Raw genomic sequence first — 18,298 nt, forward strand, 5'->3', positions numbered from 1 at the left:
TTAACTAATAAATGCCCTTCTTTAAATTAAAAAAACGAGGTGTCCAGGACTGACTAGTTACAATTAAGTGTGTTCCAAGAAAGTATCAGAAATGAATGTTATCGAGAAAAGCCCTTTCAATGAATTTCTATCTCTGGTTTGACAGCAGAAGAAGATTAAATCTTACAAATTCAGTGAAACATGGTATAGCATAGACTTTGAAACTAAAATAGAACTTTTTTCACTGGGCAGCAGAAATACAGATAGAAATGGCAAGCCTCAAAACCGCCGCACTTCAACACCAGAAAAGCCCCTCAGAATCAAGAGTAAGGCATAATTGTAAAACAGCAACTACCATGCCGGGACAAAGTACTCATATGTTTTCTGTACAACAATATAGAGAAGAAACCAGCCAAACAGTCACTTCTGCCTTCATGACTTCCAACCAAAACCTTCATCATTAAACAACCCATGGTCCGAAAATTGTCGAGGAATATCCTGAACCAGCTCTGGCAGATGGAGATTCTGAACAGCATCCTGCCTTAGATTGAAGGAGTTTCCACTCACGGTTGGAGAACTGCTAGAGACGGTCTTGAAACTGTTATTCCTGCTTGGAACAAATCCGCCGGAGTTATTGTGCACATTGCTTGTATTATTCCCAAAACCAACCATATTTGGGCCCACTCGCCCCACTAAACTCCCAGTCCCACCAGTCCCAGCAAAGACATCATCTGCTGAATTTGTTGTTGTGTTCTGTCCACCAAGTGATGTCTGTTGCACACCTCCATTATTATTGTTCATCATTTCCTGCAGGAGTTGCTGAATCATATGCTGTTGTAGATGTTGGTTTCCTTGAGAGGATGGTTGTCCTTGTTTGATCAAGTTTTGTGGAGGATGTGCACCTGGCTGGCCATTCAATGTGGCATTTTGCAAGGTTGATCCTGTCATTGAAGAGACAGCACTTTGAAATGGCAAAGATTGTGCCTGATTTGGATTGTTGAAAGAAGTTGAAGCATCCCCATGAACAGCATTATTTGAGCTGGAGTTCATGGAATTCTGCCTCAGCAAGTTCTGGTAATTGTTCACTGCTACTGCAGATTGAACTGCTGAACTATTAGGATTTCCTCCATTCATCTGGTTATTGTTCATCTGAGTGCTAAGACCAGGATGCATTGCCATTATCTTATTAAGATTGCATTGATCTGCAGGCAGACCCCGAGCATTCACAAGTTGTTCCATTTCCTGCATTTTTTGGACTTGAAGCTTTGCTTGAGCAGCTTGCCGAGGATAACTCTTCAAGCTTTCTGCAAATTAGATACATGAAATGTTTGTATAAGAAAACAGCTTGAAGAAGGCAAGACAAAATCATGTGAAAATTACTAGTTATAGAATAACAACAATATGGAAAATTACCAATTGGGCCCATGTTGTTTTCCCGACTAAAATCTATCAAATCTTTCATGCTGCAAACAACCTCAGAAATCTGCAAAGAAAGAAAAAATATTACAATGCCATAAATTTATTTAAAAAAAAAAAAACAGAAAGTAGATAGCACTCGAACACTGTCTATGCATACCTGCAGGCATCTAACATATCTTTTGGAAAATCCTAAATCATTTAATGATTGCAAGTCCAAATTCCTTGCCAACTGACGGCCTGCTGTAACAAACCTGTCAAAACAACACATCAAGGATCACCATACAGGAACCCACATCCCCCACCCACAACCAAAACAAACAAAAAAATAAAAAAAAACTATCAACACTTGAATGGAAGTGAAAGAAGATCCAAGTCGTACAGACTGCCCAAAATCTAAATGCCAGAGGTAGCACAATACTATCTTCTCTCTGTGATAGTCATCATGGATTATTCCTTTCTGGATGTAGAACGTGTTTCACCAAACACTGCCAACTACATTTCCTCCCACATCTTCTATTAGTGCCATTCATTAATCTCATCCTGTCTAACCAACCTGAACAACATAACAGCGTTCTACCACTGCTACATGCACTGGATGCCAACCATAACTTTTTAACACTACTGATATCAAAACCAGAAACCCATCACCAAAAGCTTTCTCATATATCAGAACCATCAACCACCAATGTGAAAGTAGCAGAAGACCAAACAGGAAGAAGAGGAGGGGGGAGGAGCCTCTAACAAAAATGTCTTGACTTCACCTCTTACACTCTTTCGTATACAAAACCTCATATCAGAAACCAAATGCCTCTTGAAGCCTCCGGACAAATAGGCGACGTATAGGTCCATTGTATTACCATTTTGGAGTTTGATGTAACTGAAATATAGCTGCTATTTTAGAAAAATACTCTAGTACTAGCTATCTAGGGAAAGACATCCTGTTTCCACTTTTAGCAGTTTCGTAGTAGTTGATTTTTAGAGAGGAAGCATGAAAGATAGAAGAGAAGAGAAACAAAGACAGGACAAAGAGAGAGCACGTGGATGTTAACTTGAGATAATAATGAGAGAGATGTTTTACTCTCTTACATCATGTCCTTTTATACTAGAATACAACATGAATCCTACTAAAAATAAACTTTCCCCAAATTCCACTTACACCCAAGAATATCTCACTAAATTTAATCACAATAAATTGTAATAAGGAAACTAAAACTAAAAGAATAAAAGGAAATCTTCTTCCCACACGTCCTCCATGTAGTCTTCTTCTACTTTGCTTTTTTTACTTTGCTTCAACTGTGAGGCCTCCTTTGCATTAAAACTTGTAAGATATGCTTTGTATAAGACTCGTCTTACTCTTTGATATGGCTTCTTCAACTTTCTCCCTCAAACTGGAGTTTGTAACTTCAACTTGTAAATTTCTTAGTCTTCGATCTTGTGGCTAAAAAAAATTCTGAAAAATAAACCTTCTTCTCGTTTTTCATCTTGTTCTCCCCTTAAAATTTGATTACCACAATAAATGAAATTCTTAATTGTAAATTACCTCTTACTTGTACCTTTTCTTCTACCCCCCCCCCCCCCCCCCCCCCCCCCCCCCCCAAGTTGGGGATCATTATTTTCTTTGCCGATAGGCCTAGAGTGCATAAAATAAATATGAGATCACCCTTACCCTAACGACAAAATACCAATCTGAAAAGGCCACTCAAATTTAAAGGCAAACAATCTTAATTTTAGGGCAATAAAAAGAGCACGCACTTTGTAAAGGTAGTTCAAAAATACCACTTGCGTAAAAAGAATAAAAGAATTGATTTTAGTTGGTTGTTGGCGGGCGTCTATTATTTGCATATAGTGAATCTATAAGCATTGTTCTGAAGTGATTTTTTTAAATAACAACAAATTGAAAAAAAAAACTCTAAAGAACCAAGGATGTGAGTAAAAAAGATAGCAGCCCTCGTACTTCAAATGAGAGAAACGCAAAATGCAGCACTCAATACTTCTAAATAAGGAGGTGCTTAGTAAACCAATAGATGAATGAAAGTCACCAAGCTTGAATAAGTAATTCTTCAAACAATTCCCTCTACTCTGCATGATTGAGTAATAGCTGCAATAGAGACATGTTATTCTCGGTTGATAGGTCATCCTTGGAATGATTGATCTATTGATGGAGCTTAACTTTGAAAAATTAAAATTGAAGGCTTTCATTCACTTCAAATTAAGGACAACCACTAGATTTTTAACACTCTTATATCTTTACAATGGAGTCACGTAAAGAGACTCCAAAGGAAATCTCCAAAAAGGAAAGTTTTGAGACGGAACTCAAAATAGAAACATACTGAAAACCAGAATTCTCATGTAAGAAATGACAAACTTAGCCAATGTGGGAAAGGATTCTAAAATTAGTTTATTTTGGGTAAGTGGGGCGAATTGAAGACAAATATATTTGGAATTCATGATAGAACAACAAGGAGTTTCTAATTCAGAAATTTCAGACATGTCCGTAAAAGGAAACAAAACTCATGTAAGTAGAAGAAAAAGGAAAGAGGACTTGGTAAACACTTGACTAGAGTTTGAGGACTTGGTAAATACTTGACTAGAGTTGGAAAACAAATAGGAAACTTGATCAAACCAAGATAAACAAATCGAAAACAAGGAGGAAAAAAGGGCTTAAAACATGGATTTCCGCATACAACATGCTACCAATATGACTTTTGATTCTTTTAATGTTGATATCTCTCTCTGGAAACATCAGATTGAGAAAGGGTCTTCAAGGTTAGAAAATAAACTCATAGAACTTTCTTTTCAGATATAATTATTTATATAAATTTTAGTTCTTTACGGCACAAAATGTGAGAAACAAAGTTTGCTACTGCTACTCAAATCCTTCCTGCTACCTGACTTTTGCTGCTTCAGATGTCGATTTTTATCTATACAACTCCAATTGACAAAATTCTTTTTGAGATAGAAACTATATTCGAAATATCTTTCCGAAAATATATATTTGAAATATAAAAACTGTTTTACGATAATGCAAACTCCTAATACAAAAACAAGTTATGGGAAAGAAGAAGATTAAGGGAAAGGAAAAAACTTCTTTTTTCTTTTTTTTCTTCTTATTTCTTTTCCCTTTCTTCTCCATCTTCTTTTTGTTCTCCTTCTCATAACCTTGTTTGCTCTGATGTCATGATGATTTTCAAAGAGGAAGCATGGAAGATAAAAGAAAATAGAGGAAAAAAGACATGAGAGAGAAAGAGAGGACAAAGAGAGAGCGTGTTGATATTAACTTGAGAGAATAATGACAAAGATGTTTTGCTCTCTTACATAATGTCTTTTTATAGCAAAATACAACTTGAATCCTACTAAAACTAAACTTTCCCAAAGTTCACAAGTACACACAAGAATATCTCACTAAATCTAATCACAACAAGTTGTAATAAGGAAAATAAAACTAAGAGAATAAGAAGGAAATCTTCTTCCCACATGTGCTCCATGAAGTCTTCTCCTTTTCTTTTTTGACTTTGCTTCAACTGTGATACCTTCTTTGCATAAGACTCACTTTAAATTCCATGAAACTCAGTGAGATATGCTTTACATGACACTCGTCTTGGACTCCTTTGATATGGCTTCTTCAACACTACTTTGTCCATAGTCCAATTAGAAGAATCATTTTAGGAAAATCTCTAGTTAGTAAGTTTTCATTTTTTTAATATTCTTTATAGTTGAGAGACTGAAAATTGAATTTTAGCATCTCCAAACTTGTGCCCGAACTTTTTTTTTTTTTTATTTTAGCGATATTATTTGATACTAAAATTGCTTAGAGCTAGGGCCAAATCAAGACTCTAGATCTTGAAGACCAGCATGGATAGCATCTTAGAATCAGATTTCAAGAGTTCAAAACCGACATTACAAATAAGTTCAAGTAGCAAATGAAGTAATTGTCCCAAGCAACAACAAGCACTACCAGCAATATAAGAGCTAGCAATAGGGGAGTTTGGAGACTACAAAGAAAGAATCTTTTTAAAGGAAACTCTTGCCCACGGGCATGCCTCTATTGTAAGACCCCGAAATCCACACCCACAGTCGCTCCAAGATAATCCTTCACCAACACACAATAACTGATAAGAGATTAGAATCAAAATTGAGGTTCTTGAATTTAATGGGAGCCATGATACCTTGATTGGTTGACCACTAAACAAATTTTCAATTTTAAGGAGGTTTCACCTAAAAACAAGTTGTTTTGACTACCATCAAGGCTTATATGAAAGATTTCACGAAATCACAAAAGGTACAAAATCCGTTTCTCAATATACTAAAGAGTTCTACAAATTGCTAGGAAAGAATCTATTGGGAGAAACTCAAGATCAACCGATTACTCACTAAGTGAGTAGGCAGCAACCATCTATCAGAAAGTATGCATGCTTACCCTTACTTATGTTTCAAAAGCCTTCACGAAAGCTCAATATGCTAAAGAAGATGATAAAGCCTCCTCTTTCAGAGCACTAAACTATCAAGTTTCCTTTCAGCCATGCAATGCTCAAAGCCCACCTCAACCTACTCAATTCTGGTTTTTAAACCACCGCAAACCGGCACATGTTTTATGTGTGGAAAGACATGTCATCATAAAGCCCATGTCCACAAACTAGGCAACAGCTCTTAGTTCACTAAGTTGAAAATAAAGAGAAGATAGTTTTATATACTATAGTGGATTCAAACGAAAGAAGAGATTGTTTAAATGAAGAGAAAGAAGTTAGTAATGGTATTACCTTGGGGCTGAAGTCTATGGTCCCCAATTTTTAGCGAGTATAAAGTTTGTTCTTACTCCTAAGAAGGATGAAGTGAATTGGAACATGACTACGTCACAGCATCTTTACCACCACTTGCTCTCTTAGAGGTCACACTGCCAAATTGATTATTTATTTAGGGAGTTGTCACAATATTAACTCTCAATGTGGTACCAAGCTCAATTTAAAAACAAAAAATCCGTCCACAATCTTACAAGCTTCAATGGTCAAAATGTGATATTCGAGAATGGTGGTATTGCTCCAGTTAATCTTCTGACTAGAGGTGAACTCAAAAAGGCCAAGGAGAGCCTTGACCTTCATGACTTGTTCAAGGGTGCCCACGCCAAAACAGATAGTATCCTCACAAACTGAAGCAAAGGGATATCAAACTCCGCTTGACTGGTAATCTCACTAAGACACCCCACTCTTTTTGCTGAATAAACCAAAGAGGACAGGTGTTCAGCAATGAAGTTAAAGATAAGGGGGGATATCACCTTGCCTGATACCACTAGAACCTTTGAAGTACCCACAAATGGCGTCGTTGAGGAAGAGTAGGAGGTAAACAAAATGCAGCTACGAATCTAGAATCTCCATCGTGCCCCCAAACCCATGCGTTCCATGATATCATCTAGTAGAGCTTAGTTAACTTAGTCAAAAGTCTTTTCTAGATCAAGTTTAAGCAAGAATCGAGGGAGACCGGATCTCTTAAGGTAGTATAGGATCTCATGGATGACCATAGTTGAGTCTAGGATGTCATGCCCAGGAATAAAGGCACACTATCCATGATGAATGATAATGGAAAGGATGGTCATGAACCTATGACCAAGCAGCCGGGCAATAATCTTGTACGAGCTGGAGACCAAGCTGATGGGTTGGAAATCTCCTGGAAGTACAACATTTGTCTTCTCAGGGATGAGGGCAATGGGAGAAGCTCTGACACTTTTCAAGGTAATGCCCCCATTGTAGAAACTACGGACAATAGAGGTGATATCCTCCTTCAAAACTGGCCAGCACCGTTTATAAAATTCTCCATTATAGCCACCTGGTCTAGTGGCCCGGGCGTTAGGGAGGCCGAGGACCGTATCTTGAACCAAACTACAATTTTTTTAAATAACTAATTCTTGCATAGACTGCATTGAGGGGAGAGGAATACAATATTGTTTGAACAAAACTACAATTTAACTCACTAAATCAAGCAATGCATAACAACTTGCACAAACTTCAGAAATACAATATTGTAACCATTGAAGGAAACTAATTTTGATTCAACAGAAAGCATTAGACACAGATTCACTTGGACATAGCAAAGCTGACTTACATGTTGCAATTTGTTTGTAAATCCTGAGTTGAAACTCCAGCAGAACCCCCCTCATTTACAGCACTTTGGTATTTTTGAGCAACCTGCACCAATTGGTTCACCTGCAAGAACGAACATGCCTATTCAGCAAGAATCTTATTAACATTGTCTTTCTGCCTAAGAAAAATATTATATGAATGAAGGCACTCAATTTTATAACTGCTAACAACAGAATACAAAGAATAAAACACCTTTGAACAAAAGCAACAGGTACAACAGCTAACAACAAACAAGCCTTATCCAATCAAAAAAGAAAAAGTTTTGAAGATCTAATTAGAATGGAAAAACCTGACCTGACAGCAAACCCGGTAAATCTAAATTCAGATACTGACTGGGTTAGTCTAAGATCAAGAGTGTGCATCCGTGGATCCATTAGGTTGTTAATATGCTCCTCTCTCCTAATGGTCCACCATCAACACAGCCTATTCCCAGTTGCATGCTAATGCTAGCCGCTTTCTATAAGCACACCACATGAGAACCTGGACTTCGGCCTTCTATCCTTTTGTCTTTCCCCTTCATGACAACCATCTCCTCTCCTCCTACATTCCATCATTGCTCACAACTACTTTAAATACTTTTACAGATAAAAACTTAATAACCAACCTCGCAAGTCTTATATTTTTTATTTTGTTAGTAATTTTTGAAGAGTTGTCGAAATCCAACTGACTAACCTTAACATTTTACTCATTCCATAGTTTTCATTTTTTTAAGACTTTCAGAAATCCTACTTATAACCCATCAAATGTAAGCACAAATGGCAGTTTTCTGGTTGTTTCTCACGCTCTTAAAGGTCCAACATCATTATCCACTGGAATTAAAAACACCCTGCTGTATCATGTTTCAATAAGCTTAGTAGTAGAACATGTTATTATAAAACCAATCAAAACACAACACAGACGATAGTTTTATCCTACTCTATGCTATTTGTAGTTGTTTTTTAGGTGTATGAGCTGCTGTCTATAAATACTTTACTATTGGTATTTGCACATTGTCACACAATCGAGACTATTGTTTGCACCAACTAGAGACTTTCATATGACATTAGAGGATGTACATTTATACACATTTAAGCTAAAAAATGGCACATGACTAAGCTACCAGATGTAAATTCCACAGCTAGAGAATCATTCACAGAGGTCACTAAAGAATGACACTAACTGGCCTTAAAATAGCAAAAAGACAATAAACTATTACCAGTGATCTGATTCATAATAGATCAAAGTAGAATGTGAAATAAACCAGCCAAAAGTTTGTTGAACAAGAGAAGACTAGCTTGAAAACATAATTTATAATACAATAAAGCTAATCTCCTGATGACTAAATGATCTCTTGGGTAACATAAGTTTGATATGAAACTAATTAGTTTCCACTTCAGCTGGATTAAAAGATTAGAGCAGACAGGACCCCAAAATGAGACCAGTTTGCATCATGGGAGCTCAGAAAAACCATTAAAGGATCAAATGAGCTCTGTATCATGATCTTTTCACCCCACCCTCCTGAATTCATGCATCTCCGGCCTCCCGAACTACCACCTATCCTTCCTACCTTGCCCCGGTTCGGTCTGCCACTACATTGAGTGCTTGAAGCGACAATTCCTTTCGCGTGGTGCTAGTGATGGGTTCAAATACCACCTCATTGGGTGGAAGGTGAGGTGGAAGGATGTTTGCAAGCCAAAGATCTCTGGTGGCCTTGGGATTTGGCCTATCAAAAGTATGAACTCCGCCATTCTCCTCAATTGATTTTGGACGTTCAATTCTCCCCTTCCCACTGCCTGGAGAAGCATGGTTGCTGCAAAGCTGCGGATTTCCTCTCCATGGTGGACCTCTGCAGGGCCTCAACGCCGGCTCCCCCCCTACTCCCTTTATTCCAGTCAGCAATTTCCATCTCAGTTGGCAATGGGCAGAACACGGATTTTTGGGACGACTGGTGGACTAGAACCCGCCCCCTTCTAGAAACCTATCCCTCCCACTTCCGCCTCTCCACTCTCTCAGTTACTGATTGATGGTTTCAGGGGCAGTGCTGGAACCTTCACCCTCGCTGAGGCTTATCCAACTTGGAGTCTCTTGACGCTTGTACCCTCTTGGATGATCTTCGAGGCATTAAGCTTATGCCCCACATTTGCAATCGCATGATTTGGAGGATCACTACTAGTGGGACTTTCACTATGAACTCGGCTTTCCTCCCCACTCCTAGGCAGCTTCATCTCACACTTCGGCAATGGCTTGGAAGCTCTCAGGTCCTCCCAAGGTCAAGTTTTTTATCTAGAGCACATTGTCCATAACAAGATCCTGACTAAGGACAACTGGAAGCAAGGAAATTCACCCCCACCCGCAGCGCCCCGCCGCTCTCCTGCTTGACCGCAGATGAGAGTGTGTCTCACATCCTTATTCAATACCCCTTTGCTCGACCACTGAGGAGAGCATTTCCCACATCCTTGTTAACTGCCCCTTGGCATGGGAAGTCTAGAACCGCCTCCTTGATAAGATTGGGATTAGGTGTTGCCTCCCTCATGACCTCTACGGTACGTGTTGCATGGCTCCTCGGAACCTCGCTCCACTCTACCTATCATGCATTCATCCCCTAGGACCTTTTGATTGAGCATAACAATCGACAATTTCAATGTAAGTTTTCTGGTGTGAGCGAGGTCTCCAATCACATCTCCAGCATGATTTCTTCCTAGACCCAGAAAGAGTTTGTCAAGCTTGGATGCTTCCTCCTCCACAGTTGCTGGAAACTTTTTGCTCAGGTGTCTAGACCATAACTCCTCCCCTCTCTTCGCGCCTGGGGGGCTCAAACTCAACTTTGATGGTAGCTCTCTAGGCAACCCTGACCCTGTGGGATTTGGTGGCACCATTCGATCTGTTGATTGCTCCACCCTAATCTTCTACTTCGGACCCATGGGCATCTCCAATCCACCTCTACTGAGTTAATGGCCCTCCTCTAGGGGCTCAGTATCTTCCATGACCACTTCTTCGGACCAATGATCATTGAGGGCGACTCTTCTGTGGTGATCTCCTAGTGCTCCTCCTCCTTCTTTGACCCTCCCTAACGGCAATGGGCTACCTTCTGTGAGACACAGGTATCTCCTCCCTCTTTGATTGTATTAGGACTCACCTATCGAGGTCTAGCAATTCCTTGGCAGATTCGCTTGCTACGCAAAGGGGTTTCCTTTCAATCCTTGGTTATTTATGAGATGCTCATGTAGTTTGTTGTTTGTGCTTCTCAATATAATTCATCTTCATAAAAAAAAATCATGATGTTTTCACCCTAAAAATTAATTTTCCGAAATGAAATCTCATGGGATGAACAAACAAAATCTGATCAACCTTTTGAACAGGTTCACTTTAAATCATCATTTTGTCACCCTAAAAGTTAATTTTCTGAAATGAAATCTCATGGGATGAACAAACAAAATCTGATCAACCTTCTAACAGGTTCACTTAAAAAAAAAAAAAATTGTCAAGATCTTCATTCAAAGTCCGCACTCTGCTGGGGTCACATGCTTCATAGAACAGAAATCTCTGTCCAACAATAATTTTGCATCATACATAGTGGCAGAGAATGATTAGGAAAATTTTCAAAAGTCACTAAAAAGTGAAGAAAAAATTATCTTGATCCAACTAGGAAGGCAGGCACTAGCAATAAATAGCAGAAATCAACATTAACAAAATACCTAAGCTAGCCAGAGACCCCAAAAAAATCAATCACAAGAACTTGTCGAGAATTATAAATACCAGCTCACAGACAGCAAGAAGCTCAAATGCCTTCAACTTATGCACTTTACAGGAAATTGGGGTCCTTACATCAGGGGCAGATGCAGAAATTGTTTGTCCGGGGACCCATAGTAAAACTAATCAAAGTTATCAATAATTTTTTAAACGTAACCATTAATTAAATATGGTATAATTCAAAACAAAATCTAAAGAAAAAAAATACAGATTTGGTAACTTCTAATAATCCTGTTGTTAATTTGGCTTTTTTAATCCTACTTCTAAGTAAATACATAAAGCTAGAAATTTTGGATAATTCAAAGCCTTAATGAAAATTTAGAACAATCGTCCATGCACTTCATCTTTATCATGTTTTAAATTTTCAAGGGTATAATTTTAAAAAGATAATTTAATCCAATAAAATTTTCATTACTAAGAGAACAGTAAGGATTGGTAATGAACATTAAACAGTCTAGTTGATAGTGAAATAATTCTTGCCATGTAGGGGAATATGGTTTGTCAGTTGGTTGGATAGTAAGAAAGGAGGGTTTCTCCTAAAAGGTCTCAGCAAACTTTTAAGAATCTACGTAATTAGGGGGGTTCGTGCCTAGAAATATAAAAAATTTAGATTCTTATCTAAAAATAGCTCTAACACTAATTATAAATCCCAAGTCCCCCTCTGCCTCACATCCTTGCTAAATTTTGGTCTTGCAGCCACTAAACTACAATAACAACAGAAACAACAGTCTCCTGCCAGCAAGGCACAGATATTGCTTTCTCTGATCTCTGCCCCAGGTTAATTTGACGGAAAGATTAATTCAACATGCAGGGGTCCAGGCATGTTGAAGGTAATTGAAAAGCTCAACTCCTTACTCATTCTTTTTTAACTGTAACCTTTTCTTTTTCAGGAGATTTGAAGCAGGTCCTTTTCTTAACCCAAGTTATGATTTACCATTTGGGTTCTCATTTTGAAAAGCTCGATGAATCAGGTCAGTACCATTTAACAGGTCAACCAGATTAACACCGGGCAGTGGAATCACCCCTAAGCTTGCTTGTTTAGACCCATATCTGAAGGGCATTAAAAAGGGTTCCTAAAAAGTCAATAATGACAATTTGCTGTCATAAATTTAAAAAATACATGGATGAGCTTACAACAGCAGGAGCACAATGTCATACCTGAGGTGCTACTAATCTCCGAGGTAAAAGCTCTTCATGGCACCGAGCACAAAATTCCCATGATAAAATCTAATGTGGAAACACATATAAAAAAAATACAAACAAAGATTAATAGGAAGGAAAGGTCCCCAATGGTACATACATCTATGGCAGTTGTTTTTACCTTTAAATCAGGAGTGAATATGATACGAAGTTGGCCCTCACGGACTACACGAAGCTGCTCATAGACACTCTCTTGAATTGCTTTCCCATACTCCAACATCATTAACCCTGAATGAAATCTATACTCATGAGGCATGTCAAGAAACAAAAGCTCGTCGACAACCCCACTGTCAAATTTTATTTTGCTAAGACGAGGGAGTACTTCATATGTAGTTTCTGCACCCAGATGAAATATAAAAAATAAACTGTATCAGCAAAAAGATGAAGAAACTATCTTCCGATACTTACAGATTGCAATTAGAATATATAATCATGGCAAACAAAGAATTAAAAAAAAATTGGGAAGAGCAATTTTTTTTTTTTGAAATGTGGCGTACAAGCTATAGAAAGATAGAGTAAAGTGAAAGATCAATTCAATATATATATATATATATATATATATATATATAAAGCAAGCTGAAGGATAAAATCAAGATGAAAATGGTGCAAAAAGAGGGCTCGTGAGACATATGAAGGATATAAGATAGAGCAAATGATAACAAAAAGATAAATTTAATACCCTATGAAGCAAAAGTAGAAGTGAAAGATAAACTCCCTACCAAGAAAATTTAAGGCAATACAGATGAACATATTGGACAGGTATGCAACTGAAAGAGCAAAATGGACACCGGTGGGAGATAAATAGAACATTATGAAAGTGCCATGTGTCATAAGTACGTAATTAGCTTCTGACATATAAACTCAAATGTCTAATTACTGTTACATCAGGATAAGAAATCCAGCACCTGATGCCCCAACGACACCGCTGCACAAATGAGGGGAGGGGGGGTGGTGCCGCCCTCCCCATAGTCCTCCCCTACATTCCCTTCTCCAAGAAAGAAATTCTCTCCACAATCAGCAGGGCTGACCCATCCAGCTCAGCCAGTTCAACAGGAACCGGCTGAGCCTTGCCCAATTTTTTTTCCTTTTTCAAAGTTACTTGACCCACACAGGGGCCCGGGTCTGATTGAACCCAATTCAATAGGTCAATCCAACCTTGGCTTCATAACATTGGTTGGACTTTATTTTGGGAAGTACTTTTCTGTTATGTGTTTCAATTAACCTGGATTTATCTTCTTATTGTGGGGTAATAAGTGATTCTTTAGTTCTTCATGCTACAGATGGGATAAAGCTATTCCAATACAATCTAATCTAAGTCTTTTCTTCTCAGTGATTGATGTCACTACTTTCTATTCAAAATCATCTATTGTATCTTTGTTGATTTCAAATCTTACGTTGTGTCACCCATTTTTTTCTGTCCCCTTACTTCTAAATTTTGGCATACTTGCTAACTAGAGTTGTAAGAGACCATCTCTTCATCTTTATAATTCGTTTTTTGGCCTATCAATATCACATAACCTCTATCCAGTTCTTCTTGAGATGGTGATGCTATTTAAAGGGAAGAAGAAAGAAGTTATAGGTTGAACAATAATTTGAGACTTGCTATTATGCTTTACTTTTATTTATTGATTCAAGGTGAGACTCCATGCTAAAGGTGTTTATGAAGATAGGTCCAAAAATCTATCGGACAGATGATGCAGAAGTTCAATTGATCACACAAAGGCAAGAATCTTTTGTGAATAACTTTTTTTGTGAAACAAGGTGTAGGACAATGTCAGATCTACATCCAATGATTCATCATTGTCAGCTTGAAGAGGTATTTACCAAGGTCTCAATATCAGCTTTAATATCATAGATCTTCAACAAGCTAGGCATCTATTATATACTCCAGCTTGAGGCGGTATTGGAGTTCTAAAAGAATTCACATTGATTAAAATTCTATTAGAAGTATTTTGCTATAGGTCTAAAGTTGCATAGCAATCAAACTGATTAGCTTTATGACTCCTAATAATTTTATGTTTCAGAGTATCTGCAAACTCCTTTTTGTGCTCAAACTCCTTTTTGTCTCAAACTCCATTAAAAAAAGGGTATAAAGGCAGGTCAACTAGTGGCTGGAAAGAGCAACTCAAAAGTCCGTTTCTTCTCTGTTAAGTTGTAGAGCCTAATGAATGTCCTACACTAAGTCGATACGCGGATCAACCTTCGCGGTAAAGTCGCCATGGGGGTTGGAAGGGGGGCGGGAAGCCCCCCGCCCGGTTCAAAATATATTTACTGCTATTTCATTAGGGGCAGTTTGGGAATTTTACTCTTGTATCATAGTTGCCCTAATTTCCTACACCACTATTAGGATTTGATAATCCGAGGAGCATCACTTGTGACCGAGAGAGATTAGAGAAAAACAACACCTGTAAGTGTATGCGATCTCTCTTGTAAACTATTTCATCTTCATAGTGGATTATTGCAGTGGCGGAAGACAAAACGTAGTCTCACCTTGAAGCGAACCTGTATAAATTTTGTTCTGTTTTTCGTGCTTACTTTGCATTTATTATTATTGCTCTCTTTAGTTTAGAATTAGAGCGTTTAATTCCTAACATTCTCTCACCTTCTCCATCTTTGGTGCTGAGTTTCTCAGATTATAATTAGAAGGAAAAAAAGAAAACAAGAAAATGAAAATACATAAAATCCCGAACAAATTATGCATCATATGCAGATGAAACAACTAACCAAATCCCCTTCCTGATTTTGATCCACAAATATCACAATGCCATGCATCCTGCAAAGGCAAGAGCACACTACGATTAGGAGTAAAGACTACACAAAAGCCTATAGGAATCTCATGAAAATCTACAGCTGAAGCTTGAGATATGTATGCACATGAAATCATAACCAACTCAATAAATATATTGTGTGACTAGTAGGTATATATAGAAAAAATGTTTTTGGCTCAACTGCACAAACACTTTCTGTATCTAGGTAAAATAGACAAGCACATTAAAAACCCAAAACTAACCATAGATGCCTGAGGAAAAACACCCAGCGCATGATGTCCAACACTATCATATAAAGATAAACACCACCTCTTCTTAGCACGAGAAGCAAAATACTCGGCTACAAATTTCCTCCAGTATAAAATACTATTATCCTGCAAGCAGATCAACAGAATATCAGGTGCATGTAATTTTAGTAACAGAAGAAATATCTTCAAAGCATGCAAATAAACCATCAACTTACTGCAGGACGGTGTCGCTGGTGATATATATATTGCATAAGCCGACGGGCACATATGCCACTGTCATAAGGGCGCCTAATAGCTGTTGATGGATGAACACCTTGTTGCAAATGCTGCCTCATCTGTTGTTGTTGTTGCTGCTGCATGTGGGCGCGCTGAATTTGTGGCATTGTTTGCAACAAATGCTGCCTCTGCTGCATAATTTTCTGCTGCTGAAGTAGGGCTTGTAAATGTGGATTATGCCCTTGCACAGGGTCTTGCCTATGCAACAACTGTTGTATAACTTGCTGCTGTAAAATATCTTCCTGCAGGATATCTAGTCTTGGCTTCTTTTGCAGAGGTAATAAGCTATTTGGCTCTTGGTTTAAGGAGGATGGAACCTGTGATCCTGCAGATGAAACTTGCCCTGGGAGCCCTGTTGGCTGAGATGTGGCACTGGAAGTTGCTTGGTGCTGCTGCCTCTGTCCAATCTGTTGGGAAGTTTGATCTTGGTGGGGGCTCTGCTGCACAATGGAAGAACCATCCAAGACAGAAGAACCTGAAATGCTAATATTGTTGGATGAAAACGACATGGGTGAGGCAGGCAATCGCATGTATGACTCTGCATTTATACTTGCACTTCTCTGCAAGCGGGATCCTCCTGAGAGGGCAGAGTTCGCATCTGTGACCAACGAACTCGCACCAACACTAGGTCCAGAATTTGCTGCACTATTTAACACCCTGTTCAAGTCCCCACCAGAGGCAGGCCCCAGAGTAGACTGCCCAGCAGCAGAGATAGAAACAGATGAGTTCACAAATGATGAATTCAACCGGGAGTTCACTGGTGCCTGGGTCCCAACTCCTTGAAAGAAGATGCCAGAGGCAGAGGAAGACTGGGATAGCCCACCAGCCACCCGAGAGGGTGCCACACCGGGCACCGCTGACTGGTGGCTGGGATCCAGGTAGCTCCCCAGAGCCAGTCCTAAAGGCAATTGGTATGCTTGTAAATTCAGGTGGAGCTATAGAATTAATTAAAAAAAGTCTAAGCTGAAAGCCTTAAGGGGGCCATTACCCATATCACCGATATAAGAAAAGAAATTTACTTCCTTTCCAAACTATACCAAATAAAAGACCTAGCTGGTGAATAATCAACAACAGACGCCCAACAAAAAAAATTAGGTGTAAGGATCCGAGGGCAAGGACTTTCACTTCAGTCGTGTAAGTATCTGTTCAAGTTACCCAAAACCTGTTCAATTCACACGAGACACATAAACTGTTCAACCCAACAAATAAAAGCATACCAAATAGCCAATAATCAAAGCTAAGAAAAGAAATTTGAGAAAATAAAACGTAATTGCAGAGTTCGTAGAGATGCTTTTCCCACAACATAATGCACATTATTATCGCACACCCTTCGAACTAGAAATTGGCTTCCAATTCTCCCAGTGAAAACCCTAATACTCAAAGAACAATTCTTTCAGCTTATACAGTCTAATAAGCCTAAAAAATTAACACTCTAGATTGAAACAACTTTAATCCACCCGCCAATCATTTCAAATACACAAAAGAATATAATAAAAGCAAAAAGAAGAAAGAAAAACTAACGCCATTATCCAATTGTAAAATCTAAGACAAAAGGAAAAAGAGAATCCAGGAAATAATCGTAACCAAGCACGACTTCAACCAAGAAAAACGATAACAAAGACAAATTTATCAAAAATCTAAACCGAAAGAGGAAAACCAAAAAGCAAGAAAAAGTTACACTTCATCAACCCCGCGACTTGAGGATCACTGTAATTTCAGAGAGAAAAGATGAAGAACAAAAAAAAAACAAAACAAAAGGGCAAAAAATTATTTTATATACTCACCAAACCAAGCTAAGAATAAGAAACGCCGGGCTTGTCTCCTGTCGGAACCGCCACAGACGAGTGGGCGACGCTTTTTTATACCTCGCGGGAATTGCAGCCGGGAAGGGAGCGACTGGCTTCAACGGTTTCCGAACCCTACTCGACCGCCAATAGCCGGTCCACTTTTATTGGGGAGCGTGTCGAACATCTGAGGCGTCCACGTAGTCCGAGTCATGATCGCGGAGTGGCGACTCGAGTATGTTACCTCAGAAGATATAGCTTGGGTTGTTTTTTTAGATGTGAGAAGATAGTGTAGGGGTGCATAGTAAATCCGTCGGAGACAGAAAAGAGGGAAAAGAGATTCGCCACGTGGGAAGATCCACACACGGAACATCCATCCATTACAGATTGAATTGCTTTTATAACGTATTTATTAATTAAATATATACATATATTTTTTTTTTTTATAAATTATTCATGTAAAAAGTTTGTTTGAAAATTATAAATAATTTTTTTTTATAATTAATTCAGAAAAATTATGTTTGGCTAAGCTTGTTTTAAAAGCATATACTAATTTATAAGATAAATATATCCTTATATATATTAATAAATTAATATATATTTTATAATAAAGATTAAAATTCAATTTTTTTATTTATTAGCCAAATCTTGTTATTCAAAGAGACTTACTTCATTAAAGTGGTTATTTGTTTCAAAAAATATTTTTTTATGCCTAAAAATATTTTATCAAATGTACCATAAAGTTATCACGATAATTTCTTTCT

The 18,298-nt window shown here is 38.2% G+C and overlaps 1 protein-coding gene across 1 annotated transcript; it reads right to left on the reverse strand.

Moving 5' to 3' along the window:
• On the reverse strand, nt 1-16,671 carry LOC137934381 (probable transcriptional regulator SLK2). Its single transcript, XM_068778669.1, has 9 exons — nt 15,690-16,671; nt 15,469-15,600; nt 15,183-15,231; nt 12,580-12,794; nt 12,417-12,485; nt 7,492-7,592; nt 1,556-1,649; nt 1,393-1,462; nt 1-1,283 (listed from the first exon to the last, which is right to left on the reverse strand). The coding sequence occupies exons 1-9, from the start codon at nt 16,278-16,280 to the stop codon at nt 412-414; spliced, it is 2,193 nt and encodes a 730-aa protein (XP_068634770.1). The 5' UTR covers nt 16,281-16,671; the 3' UTR covers nt 1-411.
• Nucleotides 16,672-18,298: the final 1,627 nt, after the last annotated feature.

Source organism: Aristolochia californica, unplaced genomic scaffold (assembly GCF_029961685.1).
Source record: "Aristolochia californica isolate CCGP_79_NKW_82.1479 unplaced genomic scaffold, dmAriCali1.0.hap1 SCAF_6, whole genome shotgun sequence".
NCBI classification, from domain to species: Eukaryota; Viridiplantae; Streptophyta; class Magnoliopsida; order Piperales; family Aristolochiaceae; genus Aristolochia; species Aristolochia californica.